The 22079-nt window shown below is 33.6% G+C and overlaps 1 protein-coding gene across 2 annotated transcripts in view; it reads right to left on the bottom strand.

The window, feature by feature from the left end:
• Positions 1-22079, bottom strand: part of RDX (radixin) — a 77669-nt gene that overhangs the window by 33461 nt on the left and 22129 nt on the right. The window contains exons 4-10 of one of the 2 annotated variants that reach the window (XM_069470918.1): positions 20401-20496; positions 19563-19837; positions 13740-13823; positions 13394-13540; positions 10973-11069; positions 9895-10058; positions 6283-6413 (exon numbers count right to left, since the gene is read on the bottom strand). In XM_069470918.1, coding sequence (XP_069327019.1) covers positions 6283-6413; positions 9895-10058; positions 10973-11069; positions 13394-13540; positions 13740-13823; positions 19563-19837; positions 20401-20496 — 994 coding nt within the window. The remainder of the gene's footprint in view (positions 1-6282; positions 6414-9894; positions 10059-10972; positions 11070-13393; positions 13541-13739; positions 13824-19562; positions 19838-20400; positions 20497-22079) is intronic. The other variant, XM_069470919.1, reaches the window with a different exon arrangement.

Raw genomic sequence — 22079 nt, 5'->3', positions numbered from 1 at the left:
GCCATTAGTCTATTGCCTTTTGAAAAGTTTCTGTTCATTATACTGAACGGGGAAAAACTGAAAGCATTCCCGCTTAGAACTGCAACCAGACAAGGCTGCCCACTTTGACCACTTCTATTCAACATAGTATTGGAAGTCTCAGCCAGAGCACAAGGGCATCCAAATGGGGGCAGAAGAGGTCAAACTATCACTCTTTCCTGACAATATGATCTTATATCTAGAAAACCCCAAGTATTCTGCCAGGACACTACTGGAATTAATAAATTCAGCGGTCTCAGAATACAAAATCAATGTACACAAATCAGTAGTAACATTCATATATACCAACAATAGTCAAGCTGAGAACCAAATCAAAGACTCAATAACTTTCACAATAGCAACAAAGAAAATAAAATACCTAGGAACATATTTAACTAAGGAGATGAAAGACCTCTACAGGGAGAACTATGGAACACTGAGGAAGGAAATAGCAGAGGACGTAAACAGATGGAAAAACATACCATGCTCATGGGTCAGCAGAATCAACATTGTTAAAATGTTTATACTACCCAAAGTGATTTACAGATTCAATGCAATCCCTATTAAAATACCAATATCGTTTTTCACTGATCTAGAAAAAATAACTCTATGCTTTATATGGAACCAGAGAAGACCCAGCATAGCCAAAGCAACCTTAATCAAAAAGAACAAATTGGGAGGCATCGATTTACCAGACTTCAAGCTATACTACAAGGCCATAATAACCAAAACAGTAGGGTACAGGCACAAAGAACACATACATAGACCAATGAATCAAAACAGAGAACTCAGATATAAAACCATCTTCATATAGGCATCTGATCTTTGACAAAGCAGATAAAAACATACACTGGGGAATAGAATCCCTATTCAATAAATGGTGCTAGGAAAATTGGACAGTGACATGTAGAAGACTGAAACAGGATTGATCCGCACCTCTCACCATTCACAAAAAATCAACTCATGATGGACAATAGATTTAAACCTAAGGCATGAAACCATAAGAATTCTAGAGGAAAATGTTGGAAAAACTCTTACAGACATCAGCCTAGGCAAAGAATTTATGAGGAAGACCCCAAAAGCAATCACAGCAACAACAAAACAAATAAATGGTACCTGATCAAATTAAAAAGCTTCTGCACAGCCAAGGAAATGATCATTAGAGTGAATAGACAACCTACAGAATGGGAGAAAATATTTGCATGCTATACATCCAATAAAGGGCTGGTAACTAAAATCTATAAAGAACTCAAGCAAATCAGCAAGAAAAAAAATCAAACAACCCCATTAAAAAGCGGGCAAAAGAAATGTAGGTTTTGGATTATTGCATATCCCCAAAATGACTTCCCCTGTTTTTTTCCTTTCCGGTTAATCAAGTTAAAACAGGTTAGCAAACTATGGCCTATGGAGCAAACCCAATCGAATGCCTTTATTTTTTTTGTAAACAAAGTTTTATTGGAACACAGCTATCCTCATTCGTTTAGGTATTATTGATATAGCCACATTCACACTGCAATGGCAGAGTTGAATAGTTGGGACAGAGACCATGTTGCCCATAAATTGTGAGATATTTACTATCTAGCCCCTTGCAAATGTGCTCAAAATCATTAGTCATCAAGAAAATGCACTACAGGTTGAGTATCCTAAAATCCAAAATGCTCCAAAATCGGACACTCTTTGAGCACCAATACGATGCTCAAAGAAAATGCTCATGGGAGCATTTAGGATTTCAGAGTTTTGGATTAAGGATGCTCAGTCAGTAAATATAATGCAAATATTCTAAAATCTGAAAAAAACTTCTAGTGCCAAGCATTTCGGATAAGGGATATTCAACCTATATACTCACTGTAACTCACCAGAATGGATAAACAAACAAAAGAAACCCTAACAATTGAGAGTGGTAGAAGTCGTGGTGAGGATATAGAGCAAATGAACTTTCATTTACTAGTAGTAGGAATAAAAATTGATCCAATCACTTTGGAAAACTAGTGACATTATCTACTAAAGCTGAGGATAGCTGTGATCCAGTAATTCCACACCTAAGTGTGTACCTCCAAAAAATTAATACATAAGTACATGAAATGCTATGTTCATGAATACTCATAGCAGCCTTACAATGGCAAAAAAAAAAAAAAAAAAAAAAAAAAAAAAAAACACCCCCCAGCAAAAAAAAACCCCACACCCTGGAAATATCTCAAATGTCCATCACCAGTAGAATGGAAAAATTATGTTCTATATATGCAATAGAATGTTACAAAACAATGTAAAAGGACACAGCTATATACATGTGTGAGCCAAAAGAAGCCATATTCATGTACATGAATTCATTTATATATAATTCAAAACCAGGCAAGACTATTCTTAGGACTGATACCAAAAGACAAGCAACAAAAGAACAAATAGATAAATGGGACTTCATCCAAATTTAAAACCTCTGGGCTACAAAGAACACCATCAACAAAGTAAAAAGATAACCCACAGAATGGGAAAAAATATATGCAAATCATATATCTGACAAGGGACTTATATCCAGAATACATAAAAAACCCTTTTCCTCAAGTAATAAGAAAAAAATAAATAAAGGGGAAAAAAAAAGAACCCTTAGACAAATATTAACAAGTGGTAGTGAGGGTACAGAGAAATCACACATTGCTGGTAGGAATGCAATATGGTACAGTCACTTTAGAAACGAGTTTAGCAGGTCCTCAAAAAGTTAAACATAGAGTTACCATAAGGCCCAGCAATTCTACTCCTTAGGTACATACCCAAAAGTAATGAAAACATATGAACAAAAACCTGTACACAAATGTTCATAACACCATTATTCACATTAGTTAAACTGTGGAAATAACCCAAATGTCCTTCAACTGATGAAACAATAAAATGTAATATATCCATAAAATAAAATATTAAGCAATTAAAAAAGAATGAATTACTGATACACTGTAACATGAATGAACCTTGAAAATATGCTAAGTGAAAGAAGCCAATCACAAAAGACCACATTTTGCCTGATTCCGTTTATATGAAATGTCCAGAATAGGCAAATCTATAGAGATATAGAGATAGAAAGTAGATTAGTGATAGCCTGTGGCTTGGGGAAGGGGTACTGAGAAGAAATGAGTGAGACCACTAATGGGTATGAGATTTCTTTTGAAGGTGATGAAAATGTCCTAAAATTGTGCTGACAGCTACACAGCTCTGTGAATATACTCAAAACCATTAAACTATATACTTTAAATGGGTAATTGTATGGTATATGAATTATATCTCAACAAAGCTATTAGAAAAAAATAAACAAGACTAAACTCTGTGATGATATAACTCAGATTGATATAAATCACACGTGGGGTGAAAAATGGCTGGGAAGAGACAAAAGGGAGACTCCCTGAGTACAGGTAATTTCTGTATCTTGTTCTGTGTACTTAAAGGAATAAATTCACTTTGTAAAAATTCACTGGGCCTTACACCTAAGAGGTATGCAAACTACTGTATCTATCTGTACTTCAATTAAAAACATTTGTTTTTTTTAAAAACCCAACTATAGATTTTTTTAAAAATTTCAGAATGCAAAGCTAGGATTACTTATTTCCATTTTAGAAATTAGGAACCTAAGGAAACTGAGAAGTAACAATGACTTGCTTATAGTCAGATTTCAAGTTAATGACAGAATTAAAGCTTTGCTCCTAATTGTAAACAATGTATATCCAAAGTGGATACCTCCCACCTACCCAAACTACTGCTTTTATCACATTACCATGCTTATTTCCCTCACAGCACTTAAAACATAAAATAATTTTATTATTTATTTATTGTATTACTCTGTCTTCTCACAATAAAATGTGAGCTCCATGAGAACAGGAACCTTATCTGTTCAGTACTGCATCCCCAATACCCAGAACAGTACATAGTACACATGGTGCTTAATAAGTATCCAGAAAGAATGCAATCATTATATTAACCTTGCCTATGTTTTTCTTTCTGAAGATGGAATTCACTTCATTATTTGTTGGAACAGTAACTGACTGCAGGTCTGGCTATATTTTATCTCATATATCACCAATATATCCTCAAGATGGTTAAAAATGATGAAGATAAATAATTTAACAATGACATATTATGAAAATGTAAAATGGACGAATGGTTCTATTTAATGATTCATTTAAATAATGATTTCAATAGAAAACTTTTTAAAAAGGACAATAATGAAGTATAAAAAAGTTTCTTCTCAAACAAAAAATTATAGATGAATCTACTAAATATCACAACTAGATATGCCCAAACTTACTGCATTTAACTGAAGATTTTTAGCATAAATTACAAGACAATTGTGTAGATTTTTAAGACAACCTGGGACAGCTTTATTAGGAAAAAAAAAACTCAACATCAAATTGGATGTCCTTTGCCTTAGATGACTGATTTGAAATTGTGTTGATAGGGATGCTCTATATTCTTTCTTATATTCTATCATTCTTATATTCTTTAGTGCTTCTTTACTTGAGTAGTTTTCTGTATGTAAATCATTAATATTTTTATTATACACCCTAGATAAATGAGATGAAAAGATTTAGTAAACAACTATTTTCTCAGAAAAGGTGTTATATAAATAAAATGCTATGATTTAATCTTTTCTTACAAATCAGATTAGCTTCACAAATGTTACTTTAGTTACTTTAGTACAATCCAGGTTTTTTATAGCATTCTTCACTAAAACTTGCTTATACTGCACATGACACTCTGTATTTATTATCTCACTTTATTAACATTTTTATGTATAGATTTCTGCCAACTATACAGACTTCATTCCCATGTATGCTATATATTTGTATTCCTAGAATGCAGCACAAAGTAGGCATTTCAAAAATGCCTGTTTTGATTGACAAAAAGGACACCTAGAGTGGTAGAAACAGCATCAAGTTGGAACTCAGGAAACAATTTCTGCCCAACTTGTGGCCTGCAAATAAATGCTTTACTACTCTTGGGCTTTAAAATAAATTAGTTTCTAGGTCTTTTATAGCTATGAGGGCGAGTCTTCTAATGAGTCAGAATAAAGCCCAGGCTTTTTCTATTTCTCTTAGAAATGTTATATCCAATCCTCTTGAAACTGAAATGATTGTCAACTTGCAGATTTATAGCAATCTTTATGACTTCCCCCTCTAGTTACCCTCTTGCAACTATCCCCTACTGGGAGATACCATCTCCCCACCACAGTAGGCTGGAGTAAGAAGTGAAAATAAACCTTGTAAGACCCCAAGTATCCCTAATCCAAAAATCTGAAATCTGAAATGCTCCAAAATCCAAAACTTTTTGAGTGCCAATATGACCTTCAAAGGAAATCTTTGGATTTCAGATTTTTAGAATTGAAATGATTGACCAGACAACACAAATATCCCAAAATCTGAAAAAAATCTCAGATCCTAAACACTTCTGGTCCCAAGCATTTTGGATAAGGGATATTCAACCTGTATTGGCTATTATCAATAGAAGTGAATAGCTGGTTCTACTACTTGTTAGAAAGCAGGTATTGAATCTAGTTTTATAAACAGTGTAGATTTCACATGACCCCCCACCCCTGCCATGATCCTACTACTTAGGAAAAAGCAAAACATTTTATTTTGTGCAATATTTTTTATTTGTTCTCGCCATATTTGCTGTGTGAAACTAGTATAAAGTTAATATAAGCCACACATTATAAATCCAGTGTGTTCTTTCTATATACTATAGCATTTTGATTATATACTGCCTAAGAAGTTCTTCCAAATATGTTGCCCAAAACAAACAAAAAACATAACATGTCTATGTGTTGTGTATTTTCTAATACACTGAAATCAAATATTTTAGGAGCTGAAGAAAAGTTTACATAGTCAGAATAGCTGAAATTGCTTTAAATTACTTAAATGCCTTGAAGTATTTAAATGTCCATAAAGCACTGCATAAATGCTTTTTTTTAAATGCCATAAAGTATTTGTTTTTTGTTTATGGAACCCTGAACAGTAATAGGTATAAATTAATATAGTCATTTATATAGTATTTAAAAAGTACATATAAAAATATTTGCATGTTTAAGTAAAGAGAAAGAACAGGAGCACTTTAAAACTGAATGTGCCTTAAACATGTTTATGATGTGATTCCATTAAGTATTAATTTAGCAATTAAATGCAATTATTCAATATAACACAAATATGATTTAACAGTAGCAAGGAAATGCTACTATCTGACAACAAAGCAATAATTTTGAATCCGCTGTCAAAAAGAAACTTTTACCTTTCTGGGCTTTCAATGTCTGTTCTTCAATTTGCCTTAGACGTTCCATTAGCTCTTCCTTTTCACGTTCTATTCTTTCCTTTTCCTTTTCTGCTATTTCTCTTTTCTTCTTTTCATTCTCTAATTGTGCCCTTAAAAGGAATTGCAATTGCTATGTTACAAAATAGACAGAAATATTATTCATGTGAAATCTAACTACTGTGAATCAACTAAGAAACTACAACATAAATATTTTAACAGGGTTTTCATTATATTCACTTGTGTTCAAAATAGGGTATGGTTAAAAATACAGGACGATGCAGTTACATATGCTCATGGTGTATACACATGTGCTGGGTTCCAATGTATTTCTTACAGTGGGGTCACAATAAAGACAGCTGATACCTATTTTTAAAAATATTAAAAACTTAGACATTTTAGGAAGATTCTCAAAGGACAAGTTTACAAAACTGTTAGGAATGTATAACTGTCAAATACATCCCAGTATACAAAACATATTAAGGCACATACAGGATGAATTCTGAGAACAAATTGTACGTCAGCACCAAAAAGTAACCACACAGTTGCTATGCCCCAAGAAAATGCCTTTTAAATCAGCAGTATCACTCCATTGGGGAAATAACAAAGGCTTGAAGGGAGCACACAAAGGCAAGTATATTAAAACATGAAAATGGCCTGGGAGGGCAACAATTTTTAATCATTAAAAATTATTTAATACAAGTTTAATTTCTTGGGTCATACCCATTTATTCCTAGATACAAGATGACAAATCAGTTTCACCTCCTTTGACAATTACTCTAGAATGACAGTAGGTGGCTAACTCTGTTAAAAAGATTATCAGAGCTCAGTGGGAAAGAATGCCTCAATCATTTAGCTGCATTTGCCATGGGCCTGATGAGACTGTTCTTTTAAATATGGCCAAATTCATTCATCAAACACCTACCAAGAGCCTACCACAGATCAGAGTTCATGTTGGTGGCGAAATTTATAAAGAGGAATAAAAGTGAGATGAGAAATTGTATTAGCAGACAATATTTCCTACTTTATAAGTTTAATCAATACTCAAATAACTAATAAGAATAATTTTCTTATTTAAGAAATCAATTATGATTTCCTCTCTGAAATTTATCTGGGTGTGCTTTAATGTTCAACAAAAAGACGTCACTGCCACCTGGTGTCAATTCCGAATTTCAGGCATAAAACCATGTAGTTTCTCAACTTCTAGTCACTCATAAACTTATCAGCAAAGTTTCACTATCAAAGCTGTTTCCCTTACTTCATAAACCTAAATTTTAAAATTTCTGTACTTCCTAACATGTATCATCTGCCTCCGACACAGAAAGAGTCCAGCTTTGTGGCAAATAGAGTTGTCACAAGCCAGTCAAACAGACACTGAGGTGACCACCTAGCGCACCAAGCCAAAACAAAGTTTAAGCGTCACCATACCTCCCTGCTGATTTAATGAATCCTCCCATCATTTAAGAGCCTAGGACCTGGAGCTCACTCATGCAAGCAGAACTCCACCTCTGTTCTTGAATTCCCTATGAGGTACCTTCTCAACAGCAAGGAAGAAAAGCCAATAAGTATACTCTGCCCTGGGATCTGGGGTCACTCTCAGGACATTCACCTCTTTCTCCTTATCCTATTTCAATTTATCAAGCATATATAGGCAAAGAGATTTAAGGAGTTGGGAGCTTCCACTCCTCTGGAAGACATGAACTTAAGGGAATGTTTGCTCAACTTCCTTGGGCAAAAGGAGGACCTGATGGCCCTCACAGAAGCTGCTGCCCTTTCTGTGCTCTTTACATAGCTAAAACATCAGGCTCTCCATGAAAGCAAAAGCACGGTACTTTTCAAGTAATTGCTAGTATGGCCAAGCTACTCTTTTCCACACCAGGTTTGTGTGCTACTGTAGGACGGTGATTAGCCTATCCCAACTACTCCCCAGCCTCTTTGCAATTATACCCAGTGCCACCACAATTCCCCAAGACAGCTATCTTCCTCCATTGCTCCCCAAGACTCCAAGACACTTCTCAAAAATGAACACTGCAAACCAGATCTCAAGACCTGAAGGCTACAATCATACTCCATCAACTCAGAACCTTCCAGATCCAGCTTTGGCTGGATCCCTTCTGGGGATAGTTACTAATTTTATTTAGCTTCATTTCCTTTTCTTCAGAGATGGAGGTGAAGGAGATATGGAAGCAGATAAAAACACTGAAAGTAACCTGGCCACGAGCAAGTTGGGGGAAAAGATTGTCTTCCTACAGATTATAAAAAGTTTTCCCTTTGAGAGAGGAAGATAAAAGGCTATGATGGATAAGAATATACTATATAGAAAGTGCATTTACTTATTTATTTGTTTGAGACAGGGTCTTACTCTGTCACTCAGGCTCAAGTGCAGTTGCATGATCATAGCTCATTGCAGCCTCTAACTCCTGGGCTCAAGCAATCCTCCTGCCTCTCAGGTAGCTAGGATTATAGATACATGCCACTACACCTGGCTAATTTTATTTTTTATAGATAGGGTCACCACAATGTAATCATAAGGCACATGACAACAGTAAAAAAGGACAGAGTCCAGTTAAAGTATAATAACAATCCAACTTAGTATCTTTAATGGTGGGATCAGTAATTACCAACAAGCTTCATGCCCATATAACAAATGTTCTATTAGGCAGTTAACTTCTCTAAGGCAGACAATGTGAGTTAATATTATAAGAAAAATCAATAAAATATCCAAATTACATAGAACATTTAAGAAAAAAAAAACAATACAAACCCTAAAAATATTGTACCAAAGTCATATCTAGCAGAAGGCCTACTCAATTACTATAAATTATGTTATATCCAGCATGTGTAAAATACATGTTTTGGGTTCCTTGATTTTTTTTAAGGACCTACTCTATTTCTTATATCATAATGTTGCTCTATAAAGATTTCCTCAACAAAAGTTAACATTAGTTTGGTCTCTAAATTCTTTCAAATAAAGCACAAAGTTCAAATTAATCTAGAATCAGATTCAGGAATTCTATTGCTAGATCCAGTAACCTGGTTCCAGAGTCAATAAGGATTTTATTCAATATCATTCCAATTTTAGAAGTCTCAATTTAATATATTTAACAGTATCTTTTTTAAATCTGAGAGAAATACAGCTAAAAAGATTAGTGTCTTTGACAGGGAGTGCTGGTGTCCTACTCTGTACAGTGACTTTTCAGTTGGGTTCTATGATTTCACTAACGTTTTTCAAAGTAAAATATTCAGTACATTCTTACCTTGAAAAATTAAGAAATGTAAGTAACAAGCAAAACAAATTCAAATATTTCAAACTGCTCTATCCAAAACAATGTCGGTCAGTGAAAAGCAAGAGAAGCACATTTATAAAGTCATGAAAAGCTATTTTCTCAGAAATAGCTGTCAAAGATTTCTAACTTGAAAATGATTAATATACATACTTGTTTTATAGTAGAATAGAGTGATAATACTATCTTTCAACTTTAGTATAATGAAAATAACATAAATATGTAAATTTAGAGTTATGTTAAAGAAACTGAGCAAATTTTAGATATCCTATTTCTATCAATCAAAAATGAAAGGCTACAAATTCCATACCTTTCCAACTGCTTCTGATGTTTCTCTTCCCTAGCCTGAGCCTTCATCTGCTGTACTTCAATAGTATCAGGCTTCCTTCTTCGCATGTACAGTTCGTGGTTTCCCATACATAAGGCCAAAATCCGCTTATTGATTCTCAGACGAGGTGCATAAAAAACAAAATCCTAAACATAAAATATTCTGAATTTAAAATCTTCCTGAAGGATAGTGTCTCTCACAACAATCTGTACTAAAAATTTCACCATGAGGTATGAGTTCTGATGTATATTACATGAAGTTTAGAAATCATAAAATTTCATAACTCCTAGCAAGTATGACATACTTTCACATAACTGGTTCCTCACCTTTTCGTGCCCCACCAGTTTTGTAAAGAGGTTAACATTCTTCTCCTATCAATACAGTAGATGTCATTTATTCCATTCTGTTCTCCAAAGTAACCATGAGCACCTGTTCCTTACACCTCAGAGTAGGAGGTTTTTTTGGTTTGTTTTGCCCTGTGCCATTAATGTCAAAACTGGCCCTTTGTTAATGGCTGTTAAATCTTTTTTAACCTAGAAATGTTCTTCTTATTTTTTATTTTTTCAGTAACTAACAGAGTTAGAATACTAGAATGTACATGACTCTAGAGGAATTTTAAAAATTGATTTAAATAAAAAGATTTCTTAAGTTCAAGTCTTAAAGTTACAAAAATACAAAGCTCATAACGTAAAGTATTAATATATAAACGGAGTTAATTTAGAATAGGGTTAGCTCTACCACATTTTAGCCACCAATGAACAAATTTTTTTTAATTGTTTCCTAGGAATGGTGACTGTCTTCAATGACTTTTTAATAAATACTAACTACCTTATAACTGAATCTCAGTTAAAATAAAACTCTAATTAATTTATCTTATAAAAATTAAAATTTTGTATTTTTAATAACATTATTTTATCACTGGAAAAGTTGAACTATACAAAGGGGATGTTAATCAGAAGCAACCAATGAATGAACAATGCCATTCTTCAAGTGACATTATAGTAAAGTAGCAGATATTTAAAGAGTTAATACATAAAACATATTAAAAAATTTTACTTACAGGTGCCTTTTTGTCAATTGGCTTTATAACAAATTTTTTGTCATTAAATGAGATATTTCTGATTTCACTCCAGGGAAAACCAATTTTGGGTGTTAACCTTAAAAAATGAGAGCATCTCTTTAATTAAAGGCAGGAAACAATGGACAATATTCATAACAACTTTCTGGGTCCAGTTTAGCTGAAGGACCAGTCTTAATAGTTCCAGATTTTCAAAATGTATTAACTTACTTATAACACGCAGTTGATATACCTTTTAAAGGGAAATTTGATAAATTAAATCATAAAACAATTATTCAAACATTTCATAAATATTTCATGAATCTTAAAAGCATTATAGTTATTTTCCTAAAATTACCTTTAAAAAAAACTATCTGGTGACCAGATTGAGCCTCTTGGGGTTTGCACTACCTCTATTTAGTTTTTATTTTGTTTGGTCTCAAGCTACTATAACTATCAGTTTACATACATTTAAGAAGAAAGGCGGATAAAAATAAGGCCTTTATAATTTCTAATGTGAATTACGGACATAAGTTACTGAAAAAAAAAAAAAACAACATTATTTTCTTCCCCTGTTTAAAAATGTTTGGGGCCAGGGCCAGGGTGGTAGCTCATGCCTGTAATCCTTGCATGTTAGTAGGCTGAGGCAGGAGGATCACCTGAGCCTAAGAGTATAAGGTTACAGTGAGCTATGACGACACCACTGTACTCTAGCCCAGGCAACAAAGCAAGACCCTATCTCACACACACAAAAAAAGTCCTAAGGACTGAGTTTGGGGGAAAAAAAAAGTTTGGTTATTTGTGAATTTACTAAAATTAATTAATTTTCAGTACACTTTAAGATTTTATGGTATGTCAATTATCTCTCAATAAAACAATTTTAAAACACTCACATAGACAAATGTTTGGATAAATGGTACAGCTGGAATTCAAACTCTTAAGATTATACTGCACTTGCCTCCTTTTTACCATCCTATACACAAAGATATAGGAAATCAGATTGGACTAAGTAACTTTTGCTTCTGCTTTCTCATATATTTTACTGTTTCAGACTATCCATGGAATGCATCAGTTGTCCTAATAACAAGAGTAAGAAATGACTGTGATACCTCTGCTGGCCAAAAGACATCTTTTAGTCAGGTTTCTGATAGCATAGCATGAATTGCTACCTATTTATATTCCTTTTAATTCTTAAGCAGACTAGGTACTTCATCATAGCAAATAATTTTTTCTACATAAAACATTCTTTACTCAAGATGCATGTATTATACTGCCACCCGCTGAGATAAGTCAAAGTAACCTGCTTTCAAAGGAGACTGCAGTAACACTCTATAGTATTTTTAAGGTAATATACCATACCACATTTACATGCTACTTTGAAAAATTCTAAAGCAATTGCCTCATAATTCTCACAACAATCTTGGGAAGTGAGCCTGAAAACTAATACAATAATTTTTAAAAGAAAAAGAAGATTCAGTCCACAAAAATTAGTCTAGAACATATTTTTGCTTTTTCAAAACTTTTACAATTTTCTCTTCTGAATGATAGAGCATTCTAACTTCCTTTTTAATATAAACTTGAGAAAATATTAGTGTAAAATTAGTAAAATGCTTTCTTTTGGAGTCATTATATATGCCATGAAATTAATAGTTTATTAGATTATATGTAATAAGAAAAGCTAAAATTCTGGAGCCAATCCAGAATAAAGAATAACGTAGGAGAAGGCATTACTGGCATAGACTTGAATGCTTATGTGGTATGATAAATAAAGAGAGAGATAAGGCAATTATAGCTATTATTCCTGAAAAGTGCTATAAGAGTCTGAGATCTTTTATGTCATACTGTATATATATGTACAATATAATACTGATGAATTGTATATAGCTATAATAAACAACTGGTTGATTTCAAAATATAATTACACTGTTCACTATGCATAATACAGGGATATTATATTTATCAATGTCCAGAAATATTCAAAACAATTCCTATATGTTTAAAAATGTTCCAAAAGATTATAAACATACATTAATTTCACTCTCTCATTGCTCCTGATTTTTTATACATTTCAATTTCAACCTATTTTTCAGACATAACAACATTTTAAGGAATTATTCTTCCTTCACCTATTGAGAGAAGAAATTTTAATTAAGTTACTAGTTATAACTCACAAGAGTCGAAGCAGCATACGTCAAATAAAAGTAAATCATCCCATTTGATAATAACACTGAAAATAGAACTCTGAAACCATAAGGTGCTAAGAAAATAGAAATACAATATCTAAAAGTCTATGTGGCATTAACTAATCTTTTAATCTGAAAAAAGCAGTAAAGGTAATTAAGACAAGAAACAACTTTTACAGAAGATTAAAGCTGTTTAGACTACTGAGTAATGACCTGTTCACTACACAACTAATTTACTTACTTGTCATCATGCTCATAAATATTCAAACCCAAAGCATCAACACCAAGCCACAATTCAGTTCCCTTTTTATTTTTTATTTCAAAATAGTTGACTCCATACATTTCTAGATCTTGTGCAATTTTCAGGTATTCCATCATAGAATCTTCCCTGTTGAAATAAAACTAAATTAATATATTTAAGTAGGAGTATCTAATATCAAACTAAAATTGCAAAAATACCTTGAATTAAAATTTAGTGCTTTATTCATATAAGTCAAATGATCTTTTAGTGATACTCTAATGTAATAATAAATGTTATGAAATAAAAATACTTTGAGGAAAAACATAGAATATAGCTACCCAAATACCTTAGCATTCCTCTATGTTCTTCGTGCCAGTTCTGTATTCTTTCTTCCCATTGCTCTTTTGTTAGTTTGTGTTGTTCCAACACACTAAAAGAAAAAAAAAATCTATCATAATGCCTTTATGATTCAAAATCATTATTTTCTTTTTAAAGTTCAGAATCCTTTCTGTAATTTGACTGTGGTAGCTGTCATACAAATTAATACACATGATAAAATTGCATAAAACCAAATATATACACAGATGAGTATAGATAACACTGTTATAATCTGAATAAGGTGGGTAGATTGTATCAATGTCAATATCTTGGTTGTAGTACTATACTATAGTTATAAAGGATATTACCATTAGGGGAGACTAGGAGAAGGACACATAGGATCTAGTATTTTTTATAATTGCATCTGAATAATCAATATCAAAATGAAAAGTTTCTAGGCTCCCTAAATTATACATGTTTTAATACATGTATAATTACATTATACATGTTTTAATACATGTATAATACATGTTTTAAAAATAGTTATTATAAACATGAACATTCAAATATTTCAAGTGAATAAAATGTTGGACCAAAAATGGCTTTCTCATTATTAATAGAAAAATTAAAGAACAGATAGAAAACCAGAATTCAAGGGCCCTAATTCTTCCTTTATTCTATGTATTTAGTGTTTTTTGCTACTAATTTTGTTTTATGTAGGTAATACTTTCATAAAAATGTATACAGTGATAAGTCATACTCCCACTCAATGCTCCCCAAATAATTTTTGTTTTTTTGTACTCTTCCAGTGTTCCTTATTCAAATGTAAGCAAATACAAACATTTTTATTTTCTAATACTAACATTTTAACACCAAATCAGTAAAGTCAACATGATTATAAATATAATTTACCTGCTATGCACCCTATAGATTATGATTTCTATTCCCTTTGGGTCATACAATAATTACCTACCTTTCTCTACTGATGACTTCCCAGATCCTACTTTACGGATAGCAAAAGCTGCAGTGTTAAAATATTATTGTTTTAGTGCATAAAAATTTTGCATGAAACTCAGGAACTTCTTGGCAGTATAAAGGAATCTTAGGATGAAATCTTCCCCTGGACAAATTATATACTACTTAGATTCCTTAACGGGGTCTCAGGTAGACCATCATGTTCTTATTACACTCTGCTCCTTTCTCTATTCATGCTCTTTCAAACTGTTGCTTTTGGGGAGAGGAGTTTTGTCTTTCTACTAAGGCACTCAGGTTTCCAAATTTTTCTTGTCTCTGTACTCTCTTGCTGTCTGGCCTCTGGGCTCACTGAGTAGCATGCAATCAGCCTCAGACGCATAACATAATGCAGTCAATTGCTCACCATTATATGCCCAGTGCTAGCACTAAACAGGTACTCAAAAATTTTAAGAGTGAATAAATGAATTAAAATTATCAATTTTTTCCCTCTTTTAAAGAACAAGTCTAGAAACCCATGCTTCCCAAACCCTAGTTTTTTTGTGTTTTTTTTTTTTTTTTTCTTTTCTTTCTCATAGCCAAACTTCTTTTAAGGGCTGTTCATATTCACTAACCTCAATTTCCATACCTGACATCCACTGCCCCCAATCCACCACAATCTGCCTTCAACCCCCAGAACTTTACTGAAACTGCTCTTACTAAGGTACTAATCTCTTTATTTCATCACTTTAGTCCTTCTCATATTTGACCTCTTTGTAGTATCTGACAGTGCTAACTATTCTCTCCTTAAAGCATTCCTTTAATTTCACTTCCATGATATAATAATCCTCTGGTATTATTCTTGAGTTTCTGGCCATTTGTTCTCAGTACAGTTGTCCCTCCCTATCCATGCGATTGGTTCTAAGACTCCCTGTGGATATCAAAAATCTATGGATGGTCAAGTCTCTGATATTTGATGGTATTTGCAAATAACCTATGCTCATCCTCCCAGGTACTTTAAATCATCTCTAAATTACTTATATGAGATACCTAATACAACACAAATGCTATGTAAATTGTGTTGTTATACTACATTGTTTTTTAATTTGTATTATTTTTATTTTTGTATTTTTTAATTTTTTCTAATATTTTCAATCCACGACTGTAAAACCCACAGACAGAGGACCAATCTTATATATTTATTACAGGAGCCTCTTTCTCTGTACTTAAAAGTTGAGATCCAACAAGGTCTATCCTAGGTCTTTCTCTTTACATGTACTTTCAGGTCTATCTCTTTCATTCCTATGGGTTAATTACCAACTATTTGCTGATTTTTCCCCAAACTATAGTCCAAGACTGCTCTAAAATATCAGGACTCACATATACAAATGAATATTAGATATCTCTCTTGGTTATAATGTATGTATTTCAAACTCAATAGGTTAAAAATTGAATTTATCTTTCTCTCAAATGTATTTTCTTCTTTCCCTTGTCTTGATAAAAGGTATTACCCAGCTGCCCAAGTCATATACCTGGCATATAAAAATTTATGTATATCTAGCTCTTTTCAAAGGAAAGCAATACTATCTGGGGGAACTGATTATCCTTATTACCAGGTAGCTAAACTCAACTGTAGAATAGACTGTTCATCTGGGTTTTTCAATATAAGAATCGAGAATACATCAGAAGCATCAAATTATTTTGTTTGATTTATTATCACCAAATAACCTTCTAATTTTACTCATCCCTCCACCCTCAGGTTGTACTTAGGTATTGAGAAAAAGTGTGCTATAAACCATACATGAAAAAAGCCTATCACTGTGAAGGTATTTTCTACATTCTAAACCAAAAAATTAGTATTCTGAATTTATGACTAAGTCTCTTTTAAGCTTAGATAGCCTGAATTAGTCCACCATAGACTATTAACTCTGGAAGAACATGTGACCTGAAAAATTAAGGACCAAATCTTGAAAAGCATTTGCATCAGCAACCACAGCAATCCTCTCTAAGCACTTCAGTTATCTTTCGTCTTATTAAAAAGGGTAGTTGAGAGCATATATGCATTTTAAATAAAGACATTAAATTTAATTAAACTAAAGTGTGATTCTTGTGTTTAAAAGATTTTCTTAATCTCAGGAGTCATTAAATGTATGTCATTTACTTACTTCATCTGGTGCTCAACTAAATAACAATGTGATCTAACACTGAAAGAACTATCTATGCTGTACTTGAGATAAAACGTGTAATTTTTTATGAACATTTAAGAAATTTTTAAGGGTAATTTTGATTACAAAAATTTATGTTATGCACTGACTTAAAACCTAATATGCTATACATTTTTACATAAATTATAACTCAATTAAAGTAAAAGCTAATCCTTATCTGAAATGAAATTCTACTGTACTAGTCATCGATTACTCAACTCAGTGCTTTAAAAAATATGAGACAAAGGGGCCAGGTGTGGTGGCTCATGCCTGTAATCCCAGCACTTTGGAAGGCCAAGGCAGGAGGATTGCTTGAATTCAAGACCAGGAATTCAAGACCAGCCCGTGCAACATATTGAAACCCTATCTATACTAAAAACATTTTTTAAAAAAAGTGAGCCAGGGCTGGGCGCGGTGGCTCATGTCTGTAATCCTAGTACTCTGGGAGGCCGAGGCAGGAGGATCGCTCGAGGTCAGGAGTTCGAGACCAGCCTGAGTATGAGTGAGACTCCGTCTCTACTAAAAATAGAAAGAAATTATATGGACAACTAAAATATATATAGAAAAATTAGCCAGGCACAGTGGTGCATGCTTGCAGTCCCAGCTACTTGAGAGGCTGAGGCAGAAGGATTGCTTAAGCCCAGGAGTTTGAGGTTGCTGTGAGCTAGGCTGACGCCACGGCACTCTAGCCAGAGCAAAAGAGCGAGACTCTGTCTCCAAAAAAAAAAAAGGTGAGCCAGGCATGGCAGCACACATCTGTAATCCTAGCTACTTGAGAGGCTGAGATGGAAGGATGACTTGAGCCCAGGAATTCCAGGCTGTAGTGGGCTATGATCACACCATCATGGCTCTAGGTTAAGACAACAGAGTGAGACTGTCTCTTTAAAAAAAAAAAATTGGCCGGGCGCGGTGGCTCACGCCTGTAATCCTAGCACTCTGGGAGGCCGAGGTGGGCGGGTCGTTTGAGCTCAGGAGTTCGAGACCAGCCTGAGCAAGAGCGAGACCCCATCTCTACTAAAAATAGAAAGAAATTATGTGGACAGCTAAAAATATACAGAAAAAATTAGCCGGGCATGGTGGTGCATGCCTGTAGTCCCAGCTACTCGGGAGGCTGAGACAGGAGGATCCCTTGAGCTCAGGAGTTTGAGGTTGCTGTGAGCTAGGCTGATGCCACGGCACTCACTCTAGCCTGGGCAACAGAGTGAGACTCTGTCTCAAAAAAAAAAAAAAAAATTGAAGAAAACGGATTTTAGGTTAGAATAACAATCAAAACCCGAAGAATATAAACAGACTAACAAATATCTCACATTCCTGATTCTCTTGGTGAAAACATGGATTATTCTACCTTCTCCCAAGAAAACTACTACTGCTGTAATATTAAAAGGTAGAACACATGACATTTAATAATCACATTTTAAAGCTATTTTACTTGTGGTACCTTATAAAGCATATATCAACAAGTAATACATTTATTAGCCAAAATAAACATTAACGCCTACAGAGGAAATTAATAAAAGTAGACATGATGTAATTTTGCCTTTCTTCATATTTAGTAACCACGAAAAGAAACTACATCTAAGAACTTCAATACTATGAGGAAATGGTGCAAAACTGAAATCTTAAGTTAATAATAATATATAGTTTTGCATTTAAATAGAAATATTAATATTCAGGGATTTGGACTAAGAATAGTAACAACCTCTCTCCAGGCTCTAGAAGAAAGATCTTAATGTATGTCAGGAACATGTGTGCTACCAAAATTAAGAATGAGATATTTAAAAATAATATTTGATACTGTATTTTCTAGATTTCATAAATACTACCACCAAATAGGACTTGTACCATGCTTTACAGTTAAAACTATAAACATACAGTTCAAGAATTATAATCATCAACTGGAAGGTAGGCAGAGCAGAATTGCTATCCCCACTTTGCAGATTTAGATACTGAGGCTCAGAAATTTTAGGTTATGTATCTAAGGTCATATAACTAGCAAAAGGTAGAATTATCAAAATCTAGATCTTCTAATGATTTTCTCCTATGCCATATTTTAAAATAATTGTTACAGAGGCAGCAATACACTGCAGATAAGAGTAGAGCACTGGCCTAGGAGTCTGAAAATCTAGTTTTAAAAGCTTTTTTAGCCAGGCATGGTGGTGCACACCTTGTACTTCCAGCTACTCAGGAGGCTGAGGCAGGAGGATCGCTTGAGCCCAAGAGTTCGAGGCTGCAGTGAGTTATGATCACGCCACTGCACTCCAGCCTGGGCGACAGAAAAAGATCCTGTCTCTTAAAATCAAAACCAAATAAAAACACTTTTTCTTTTTTTAAAGTTAGAAACTTAATTTATGGAGAAAACAGAGCCTGCCACTTATTCTCAAAAGCATTTACTAAGCACCTACCTATCTGCCTGTGTTAGAATTTATAGTAAGCAGCAAGTCGCATCCTTCCCTCAGGCCCAAATTATCACTGCTTCCATTTATTGCCTACTCTATGAGAAGGAGGAGGGAAGAGGTAGATCAATTTCAGGTAACTATAGAGCACATAAATCTAAGTAGCTGCTAGGTCCTGATTTTTAAGAAGTATAACTCTCTGATCCAGCTGGCAACTTAAAATCTCAAAAAATATTTTTTTTATTCACAAACCTCTGGAATATAAGTTTCGGATAATATAACATAAAGGTAAGTTTCACTTACCGCTGGGGTAGGAGTCTATCATTAGCCAGGTAGCCTGGTTTATGAATCTCTTTATTATAATCTCCATACTTGGCTTGGACAGCATAGGAAGCAAGAAGAACTGCAGTTTCTGGTGGGCAATATATCTCATCATTTAAGATGGCTTCTTTAACTTGCAAGAAGAAAAGTCTCTGGGTTATTTCTTGAATTAATTCCTCAGAAACATCTTCAGGAAAGAATTTAGCTCTAAACTTGAACTGTAAAGGATTCTCTTTTTTAACATCTTGCTGTGTTACCTGGAATAATAATTTCAAGCATAATCAACAAAAATCTTAAGTTTGTAATAACTGAACCTAGCCATATCAAATTCTTTTTGGGACAAAGTGAAATATAAGATTCTAAATGTATAATAAGTAAGAATCTAGTGTGTGATATTTTAAATCCATAAACAAATATTAATATATGTGAGAAAAAAGATTCTATGCTCACGAATGTGACCTGTAACTTACAGATTCTGTAATAACCAAATTGAAAACTTCTCTTCATATTCTTGAGAAGCATATCCTACATATGTTTAAATCAAGGTCAAAGTACTTAGTCATACCGTTTGTAATACTTGCTTTAAGATAATATTTCTTATGTGCTAAGTTTTCAAATAGGAAAAGTGAGCATGTCTTTTTTCTAAGACAGTAAGCTGGTGGTATCTAACTGAATTAAAAGACATGATACCTCTTAGTGGTTAACACAGATAACTGCAAAAGGAGGCTTGGAATCAGTCAGACTCTTAGCTTTTCCAGCACAAATTCATGATAACTTTAAGGTAACTTAGTTATTAGCTTAATTTTGCCATAGATTTTACCTTTTTATTTAGTTTAAGCCATGTAGAATAACCTTTGCTGTCTACATACTGCAGCCCAAAAAACCAGACCTCACGCAAACCAACTGTTTTCACCACCTAAAAAAAAAAAAAAAAAAATCCATTTAACATTCACACTGACCTAGTGACACTATATTTCAAAAGAAGAACAAAACAACATAGTTATAGGTATATTCACTCCATATTCACTCCTTTGCCACAAGAAAGGTCTTTCCTAATATATTAAGGGTACATTTCTGAAAACTTAAATTCAGGTTTTCTATATTCAATTTTGTGTCACTTCAATCCTCTTACCTGATCTACTTTTTTATACCTTTTCCTTCTTACCTACCATCATGACCTAAATAAATAACAAGAATAGTCTAGAAGTAAATAAGGCCTAGAAGAATCAATAGAAGTGGATATTAGTTTACGAGGTATGGTACATTTTAGCTTCCTGTGAGTTTGCTGTAAAAATTTGCTTATACACAAAAAAAACCTTTCATCTTCCAAAAAGACCTCATCAGGGCTTTAAAAGTTCATTAATTACCTAGTCAAGAGATTAAGTATACTACTTATCAAGAGAAGAAACAACTTTACAGCAATTTAAAATTTTTATTTCATCAGATTTAGATCAGTATGTGATAGAATGACACCTACTAAAACTAAGATATCTAGTATGTTATTTATTGCTGTCATGCTAGAATCTCTCTCATTCTTTAAGATCAAGTTAGTCTGACTATAATCTATTGCTCTCCTGCACCTAAGGAAAAGTTTAATAAAGTTTATGTAAAAGTTATCCGCCTCTAAGTCTCATGGCATGTGAGCTATGTCATTTTCTTCTCTCTTTGCATTCATCTCTTCACCTTTTTACCTGACCTCTGGGAATAATTTCTTTCCTCTTTTTCTTATTAAAACTGAATTAGTTACAATATTACAATACAGCATTACCTGGGGAACTTAAGTTTTAAAATATTGATGGTTTAGAGTAGGCCTAAACAATTAAATCAGAATCTCCAGAAGAGGCTTCCAAGCATGGCCTTTTTTAAGCTCCACAGGTGACTCCCAATGTGCATTTGAGACTCAGAAAAAAAGACAAGATCAGTAGTCCAAGTTCCTTAATACGACATACCCGACCTCCATGTCATAACCCCTGCCTAGCACATTATGTACCTATGACACCAAAATGCTGTCAGTTATTGCCTTATAGCCTATATAGGTTGAGCATCCCTAATCCAAAAATCCAAAATCTGAAATCCTCCAAAATCCAGAACTTTTTGAGTGCCAACATGACATCCCAAGTGGAAAATTCTACAACTGACCTCACATGATGAGTTCCAGTCAAAACTTTGTCTCATGCATAAAATTACTAAAAATACTTTATAAAAATACCTCTGGGCTATGTGTTTAAGATGTATATGAAACACAAATGAATTTCGTGTTTAGACTTAAGTACCATCCCCATGATATCTCATTATGTACAAGCAAATATTTCAAACCCTGAAAACAATCCAAAATTCTAAATACTTCTGGTCCCAAGCATTTTGGATAAGTGATGACCAGCCTGTAATTCACTAACACTTTGTTCCTGCTGTCTCCTCTGTCTAGGCTCTACCCATTCCACTCAAGGACTATGTAGAGTATCTTTGATCCCTGTTAGTTGCCATCACAATTATTTTCAC

The sequence above is a fragment of the Eulemur rufifrons genome, chromosome 6, assembly GCF_041146395.1.
Source record: "Eulemur rufifrons isolate Redbay chromosome 6, OSU_ERuf_1, whole genome shotgun sequence".
NCBI classification, from domain to species: Eukaryota; Metazoa; Chordata; class Mammalia; order Primates; family Lemuridae; genus Eulemur; species Eulemur rufifrons.
The sequence above is the reverse complement of the archived record's forward strand: the minus strand, read 5'-3'. Positions and strand labels throughout refer to the sequence as shown.